Raw genomic sequence first — 8,108 nt, 5'->3', positions numbered from 1 at the left:
AAAAATTACATCTGAATTTTTTTTTTAATCATAATCATATTTATCTATTAAAGTGATTTCAATAATTAGAATTTAAAACCCCGAGTAAGGCGTAACCTTACACAAGATTAAGCATTCAATTTCACTCGAAAAAAGATTATCCGTGAATGTTTAATATTAAAAAAAATGCAACAAAAATGTGAGTCCTCTTCATGAAAAGTATGATGATTTTGGGACCAGAAAAGTACATTTAACAACCACTTACAAAGATTTTTCGAGGTTTGCTTGTAATTCAAGTGAAAGCTAATTTCTCAGGAATAGTCTTTTTCTCTTCCATTTGTATGAGTCCCAACTCCTACAGCAAAAGCAATCCAAGCTTTAACATTTTTGCCATGTCCATTTTTTATTTTTAAATAATGATTATATATAACATACAAATACTTTTAAACTATAAAGTTTGAAATATAAAATAATTAAATCTTTTAATGTTGATAATTTAGAAATTATTCAATACTATTATTTATATTTTTTAAAATAGATTATGATAAAGTAAAAAATATTAACCAAATGGAGCTTTACTTTAATTTATTAAGTGCACAAGAAGTGTGTTCTAATGGGATGCTTATTCATTGAAATTGTATGAGAAGAAGGATAGTTTCTGAATGTAGCTTGAAAAAAAAAATTGTACCCATATTGTCTATTTTAAAATTGGGAGAAGAAAAAAGAAAAGTTTCAGTAATAGCACCTTCAATAAATCAATTTTGCGTTGGATGATATATTGGAGGAAATTAAAATTAAAGGTGATGTTACTAATATCATAACATTAATTTGTAATTGATAATAGATTTATATTTAATCCACTGTGATTATTAATTTACCTCATTGATTATCACTATGCATCTGAATATGTATTTTTTTATATAATAATTGTATATAAATATAAATATTTCTAAAATATAAAATTTTACAATATTAATTTATATATTATTTTAATATTATTAGAATTAAAAGATATATTTTTTTTAGTGATAGTAATTTAATATAAACAGACTTCTTATTTACCATAACAATATTTAAAAATATAATAAACAAATAACATTATTTTTAAAAATATAGTAACACTAGGAATTATAATAGGATCCTAGTATCGGTGAGTAATTGGGTAGTTCGGCCAGTTTGGTCCGTCATATCTAAAGATTAAATGGATCAAATACTTTTTGAAAATCGACCAAAATTGACCAAACATAAAAGATGACCAATTTAACCAAACATCGAATTGGTTTGGTTGGTTCGGTTTTATATCGATCACAAGAGAATCAAATTTTTATTTGTTTATTTTTGTACATATTACAATAGTAAAATTTACAAACTTATCCATAATTATAAAATATGAAACAAAAATTAGTAATAAAATTATATTTTTTATATAAATTTAAAAATAATATATATAATTTTTTATATTAATATAATATATATATATATAATATTAGTTTAGTCTTTTGGTTGATTCAGTCCAAAAATTTTAAAATAAAAAACTGATCAAATAAACCAATTAGATCAAACTTTTTAGATCAATAAACCAATTGAATCAAAACCATTTTATTCAAATCGCATTCGATTTAGTTGAATCATTAATCCGGTCTAATTTTACTCACCCTTAAATACTAAGATTAATGTAGCCTGTTGATTAACTTTATTTTCCCTATTTTAGCTTCTTTGATCATGATATATGATTGGTTGAAGCTTTTGAAACATGGTGTATTAGACCGATAACTGTCTTATCAAACAAGCTCATCTTTGCTTGTTTTCAACCTAGTGGTTCTTCCAGACTCGTTTGTGACTTGCACTAGGGTTAAGAAGAGTAACAGACTGATAAATGATTTGTGTAGCTTTGTCTGTAGACAATTTAATGATCAATTGGGTTGATTTGTCTAGTTGTTCTTCCTAACTTAATAAAAAAAAAAGTACAAAGAAAATAAAAAATTTAGCATAACAATGGTAAGCCTTTTTTTTTTACCATTGTTATGGTTAAAACTCGTAAAACTCTTTATTTTGGTTCATTAAATTTTATTTAGAATCTTGAACATGAACAAATTACTGACTGGTAATTGAGGATTTCAAGTTTTAGTTGAATTTGTAAAGTATAAACTAAAATTGAAATAATCAAAATTAAACTCAATACAAAATTGCACATATAATTTCCAATAGCCCTTGTGCGATAGAAATTACATATGCAAGAATACAGATACAGAAGCCGCCGCAGGAGAGTAACAAAACTTTGGATGTCTCCTAACAACATAGAGGCAAACCAAAACTCTCCCCTGCTGTAAGACAAGCTCAAGCTTGAAGAACAATTTCATCCAGCCAAGCCGTATTTTTATTATCTAAGGCAATGTCAGGCGGGTTAATAAACTTATCCTTGGCATTCTCTACCAGGGGTTGCTGATAATTGGCAGCATTATCATTCAACCAAAAATTCATGTAACTCTCAAGGACAGATGAGCAAAGATTCATATAATTTTCAACAGCACCCGACTCGAAAAGCTCATTCCATGACTCAGAAGCTGATGGAGGTTCCCACAAATCCTTAACGGAATTCTCATCTTTCCATAAATCTTTCACTGATGCCGGCTCGAATGTCTCTGATGGAGGTTCGCACAAATTCATAACGAAAGCCTCATCTTTCCATAAATCTTTAACCGATGCCGGTTCGAACGTCTTCTTCCATGAGTCTGATGGAGGTTCCCACAAATTTGCAACGGAAGCCTCATCTTTCCATAAATCTTTAGCCGATACCGGCTTGAAGGTCTCCTCCCATGAGTCAGATGGAAGTTCCCACAAATCCATAACAGAAGCCTCATCTTTCCATAAATCGGCAGAGACATCTTTAATGGATGCCGATTGTTCGACAGTTTTGTGTTCTTGAAAAATTTTGTATTCTTTTACCACTTTCTTCACCACGTGTTCTTTCATGACTGGATTGACTGAAACATCATCAAGCACAGAGGAAGGAGACAGTTGCGAGTAATTAGTATCTTCAGATTTAACTGTGAACGAGTTGTTATTCTCCTGTTCAGCTGTCATCATAACTTCAAACTCGCGTTTCTTTGTCTGATAAACAGCAGCAGCCTCCTCTTCAGTAGTGTAAGTACCAAGCCATAGCCGCTTCTTTCTGAAAGGATCTCTGATTTCTGAAGCGAATTTACCCCAAGGCCTTCTACGAACACCCTTGGACATAGAAGAAAACTTTCGAGCTCTTTTAGATTCAGAAACATCATCTTCTTTTGTAAATTCGCATGGCACAGCTGAATGTGAAATCTCCTTGACAACACGCTTAGTACCCAAAATTTTATTCTTCAGTTTAATCTCTTCTTCATCACTCGATGAATCTGTAACATCTGGATCATTGTATACAATTCGAAGCTTCTTCGGCAAATTCAAACTTGGCTCCATGTTTTCCTTGTCAGAGTTCTTCATTCGACTCAAATTTCGTGCTTGAAGGCCTGGCATTGTGCTATTTATACACAGTTAAATCCTTCTTAAACTAGAAAATTCCTTTGAACATAGTCAATTTAAACAAGGATAGAGAAGGAAAGAAGATACATAACGTATCCTAGTCCTACTTGATCTTGAAGAAACCCAAAAATCCTTAGACCTCATAAACCCTATTAAAACCCCAAATAATAAAATCCTAAATAATTAAACACAGAAGCAGAAAAACGATGGTATCTTGATGACAAAGCAAGAGAAAAATCGAAGTAACTAGAATTTGCATTACCGTTGAAGAGAAAGAGATTGCATGGAAACGGTGCTGCTGAAGAAGCAGAGTTTGATAAGCAGAGAATGAAAAAGAGTTGCAGAGCTTCCTTGAAGCACCAATGATCCCTTCACCAAATCCTGACGACATATATACTCTGTTTCTTTCTCTCTTCCACCTCTGTTTTTTTTTTTCTCGAGGACATCGTCTAGCTCTTTAAAGGGCGAGGAGAAATTGAATCTAATAAAAATCAGGGCACTTTAGAAGATTGTGATGCAAAAAAATAGGAATTCAATTTCAACGTATTTTGTTTATTTACCAAAGGAAAGAAAATCTAAAACAATCAATGAAACGAAGAAAATAACACCAAATAAACATGGAAAGAAAAGAAAAATTAATTGATAATGACCGCGTAAATGATTGTAAACAGTATCCAAATTTACGGGGGCGTGTCTTTTTCTTACTGAAATCAATTAATGAATGCCATTTACTCTGTTTCCCATCTCTCTGTTTCCTTTCTCTCTGTTTCATCCCCTGTTTCCGAATTCTACTGTATCTGGCTCTCGCCTTGGATTTTATATGTTCTTCACTCTGTACAATAAGGTTTCAGTGTGGTCCATTTTAAGCCTACATGCGCCACAACACCCAACAAAACATCCTTTCTCACCCAATAGCATCTCGACAACTGTGAATCACTTTTCGGGGCCACATGTGGACCCCCTCAAATCTCTTTTAAATGTAAGTTTTAAATAGAGTACACGTGTCAATAACTTGAATTTAACTTGCTTAGTATAAAATAAAGCCGAGTTTAACTTACATCATCACGTGAGTGATTTAAGAGCCTAATTGAGTTTAACGTTTTTATAATATGACTTCCGTTAACTAGCATCTATAAACCTTTTACAAGGTTAATTAAATTATTATTTTATAATTTTATTTTAAATTTTAAAATTAAATTCGAGATTTGGGCTTTCTGAATTTAAACTTAAATTGATTTAACTTAAAGTAGAGTAATTCAAATACTTAGTTTTATCTAATTTTGAATACAAGGGATAAGCATCAATGAGCACACATTAAGATAGTGTTTTGAGTTGTGTAATCCAGTCATTTTAATTGTCGATCACTTCTAAATACTGATGAAGTCAAAGCGGTGGCGAGTGGTGACAACTGCTACTCTTTAATTTTTAATTTTCTTTATTATATATATAAAACTTTATATATATATATATATACATTATAATTACTTTTATAATTACTCTTTAATCACTTCTCATGCAAAACCCTGGATTCACCACTACTTCTAGAGATGAATGAAAATTTGAATTGAATAATGTGTTTGTTGGAAATAAGTGTTTTTAAAACATATAATTAAATGAGGTACTAATTATTCCTATCATTTATGGTGTCACCCTAATGATATGAACTGGCATGTTTGATTTTTGGCTTAAAAAAGGATGGTAATTGTAATTAAAAAATGTAAAAAAAGAGAAATTATTAAATTGACTTTGGTATTACATCATTTTAGATGTTTGATTCTAACTAATAACACATTCTCGATACAATACAAATAAAACTATCTTACAAGAAATTATATCACTCCATACAATGATAAAAGTAATGTAGAAACTGTAGACACTGTAAATTTTCTTAGATAAACAAAAAAAAAAGAAATAAAAATTAAAAATTAATTAATTAAAAAAAAAGTAGTACGTTTGGCAAGGTGCGTTCGCACCCTGCCAGGCACCATCCTTCTTGCCAGACGCGAAAAAATCACGTCTGGCAAAGTAGTGGAAGCACTACACTCGGCCAAAGAAGCCAAGTGTATAAAATGGCACTGTAGCAACAGAAAGCAAGGAACGAAGCAATCAAAAAAATCCAAAAAAAAAGAGCAAAAATCAAAGAAAAACCCAGCAATAGACAATCCTAAAAAAATCCTTAGGCAACCAAGAAACCACAAAAACAGCAACCAGAGGAAATCCTAGTTTTCTAGCAGCCACAATAATCCACAAATCAGAAAAAATGCATCCAAAAAATACAAAAAAAATCAATCAAAAATACACAATAAAATGAGAGTAACCGGATTTTGGGGGGGGATTTTTTTTATTTTGGATTTTTGGGGGTACTTGCACCGCCGTTGGTGGGTAGTCAAGGGCCTTAGCTACCGACGGAAGGAAGGGAGCGACCCCAGCAATGTTGAGCAACTACAAGGAGGACAGATCTGGAGCTAAAGTCGATCGGCGGTAAGAGAAGGCGAAGAGGGAGAGCCGACCGACGGTAGAAGAAGGCGAGGAGAGGTCTGGTCTTGGTAGCCGGTATCGATAGGAGAGGAAAGATTCGACTGCCAATAGGAGATCCGGTTGGTGAGCTTGTCGTCGATCAAAGAACGGTGAAGGAGAAACAAGGAGTACCAACCGGTGGTTAGGAGAGAGATTAGAGTGGTACCGATAAAAAGGGAATCTTGGGTCGTCGATCGGCGACAGGAGAGGAAAAGGTAGCCGGAGGGGTCGTCGGTTAGGGAGGTCTGATTTGGGGCGGACAGTGAGGGAGAGAGGGAAAGATTTCACCGTCGGTCAAGGGGAAAAGAGTTAGGTTTGCCACCGATTAAGAGGAGCTTTGGGTCCCGTTGCCGATGGGTATAAAGAGAGAGAAGAGAGGAGCCGTCGTCGGTGAGAAAGAAGAGAGGAGAAAAGTGATTTTTTTTAAAGAGAGAAAAGAGAATCCGGCGGGTAGAGAGAGAATGTGAGAGGAGAAAATGAGAAGAAAGGTAAAAAAAAGAGGTTTAAATAGTTAGGGTTGGTGTATGTGAAATGGCATCGTTTTGGGCATTTGCAGGCTGCTGGACAGGGACCAGACGGTAGGCTTTGAGAGGCAGACCAGTTGGGCCAGACTAATCGTGTTGGGCTACTGTCAACCCACTGAAGGTATACATTTTTTGTTTGGTTTTGATTTTGTGGTTGTGCTGGGCCCAATGTTTAGGTATAAAGACAAATCAGTTTTAGTAGATTATTAGGTAGAATAAAAAAGATAAGAAACATATAAAAATGATTAAATGTTAAGAGAGAACAGAAATTAAAAATTAAAAAATAGATGAGAATAAATTAGGAAGAATTAGAATTAAAATGTAATGAAACAAAAATATGAAATATATTAAAAAAAAGGGTTTTATATAAAATGAAGAGGGATATAGATGAAGAGAGAATGAAATTAGGATAAGATAAAGAATTATCAACAAAATTGTTTAATTTAATACCGATAATGGGATGATCGGTTGGGACGCGAGAAGTCACAATCTTGGGCTAATTTTTCCTAGATTCGGGATCCGAATTAAGGCTCCACCAGTATGATGGGAAAGCCTTGATTTTGAGGTTTCGAGATTTTTAATTTTAAATAAATAAAAAAATATATAATAAAAAAATAAAAAATATAATAAAAATAATAAAATAAAAATAAACTTCAAAGGCATATCATATATTTCTATTGCATTATGCATATCATTGCATAAAGATATTTTTGTTTGCGAGCATAAGTCCCGATGATGGGATTTTTCGAAGATCTTACGAAGGCGAGTTTCTCTCGAAAAACTCCCTAGGTGAAAAGATGTCCCCGGGTCTCACCAGTATGATGGGAGGGCTCGAGAAACATCTTTAATAGAAAGGCTTTTGCTCGTAATAAGTTCATATTCACGAAAACATTATTTTTAAATAAAAACATACGATAACCCCGATGATGGGATTTATTCATCGAATTTGCGAAGGCGAATTTCTCAGATAATTCCCTAGGTAAGAGAACACCCCAGATCCCACCAGTATGATGGGCGGATCTGGGAGAACGTCCTCGATAAAAGGTTATTCGTCCGATATATTTTTATCTCACGCCATGCATTTCATCTTGCCTCACATTTGCATTCCATTTTAGGTGAAGTAGGAGATAAAATAAAAGAATAATAACTAAAGAAATATAGTGAACTTAAAAAAATTAAAGCCTAATCGGATAATCTAAAAAATGGTACCGTTCATGGAACGGGCGTCCCAGGGGTGCTAATCCTTCCCCAGACATAACCGTACTCCCTAGCCTAGATTTAGAAAATCGTAGATCAGTTTAAGGTTCTCTTCGGCGGACTTAAAATTAATTTAAGGCTTTGTCGATTAGAATCAAGTCAATAGGTGGTCAATCGCACCTAGTAAAAAGATTGATGGCGACTCCTAGTTTTAGAGTTTTCACTCGCGTCTGGCGATCGGGTTCCCGAACCCGCAAGTTACGACAGAAACAAGTAATAAGTTACGTTGAAAATAATAAGGAATGAGTGGCAAGATTACTTCATCATAAAAAAAATAGTGAAAGTAATTTCGAAACTACTTTAAGGATATTCTAA

The 8,108-nt window shown here is 33.3% G+C and overlaps 1 protein-coding gene across 3 annotated transcripts; it reads right to left on the bottom strand.

The window, feature by feature from the left end:
* Window positions 1–2,133: 2,133 nt before the first annotated feature.
* On the bottom strand, window positions 2,134–4,319 carry LOC18604116 (uncharacterized). 3 transcript variants are annotated; one of them, XM_018116944.2, is made up of 3 exons: window positions 4,201–4,319; window positions 3,758–3,976; window positions 2,134–3,493 (listed from the first exon to the last, which is right to left on the bottom strand). In XM_018116944.2, exons 2-3 carry the CDS (start codon window positions 3,778–3,780, stop codon window positions 2,317–2,319), a joined length of 1,200 nt encoding a protein of 399 aa, XP_017972433.2. In that variant the 5' UTR covers window positions 3,781–3,976; window positions 4,201–4,319; the 3' UTR covers window positions 2,134–2,316. The 3 variants fall into 3 exon arrangements, with proteins under 3 accessions (XP_017972433.2, XP_088660902.1, XP_088660901.1); XM_088804776.1 differs by having other exon boundaries at window positions 2,134–3,482; XM_088804775.1 differs by lacking the exon at window positions 4,201–4,319 and having other exon boundaries at window positions 3,758–4,140.
* Between the last annotated feature and the right edge of the window lie 3,789 nt (window positions 4,320–8,108).

The sequence above is a fragment of the Theobroma cacao genome, chromosome 3 (genome assembly GCF_053813885.1).
Source record: "Theobroma cacao isolate CCN51 chromosome 3, ASM5381388v1, whole genome shotgun sequence".
Lineage (NCBI taxonomy): Eukaryota > Viridiplantae > Streptophyta > Magnoliopsida > Malvales > Malvaceae > Theobroma > Theobroma cacao.
Note: the sequence above shows the minus strand (reverse complement) of the source record. Positions and strands in the feature narration are given on the sequence as shown.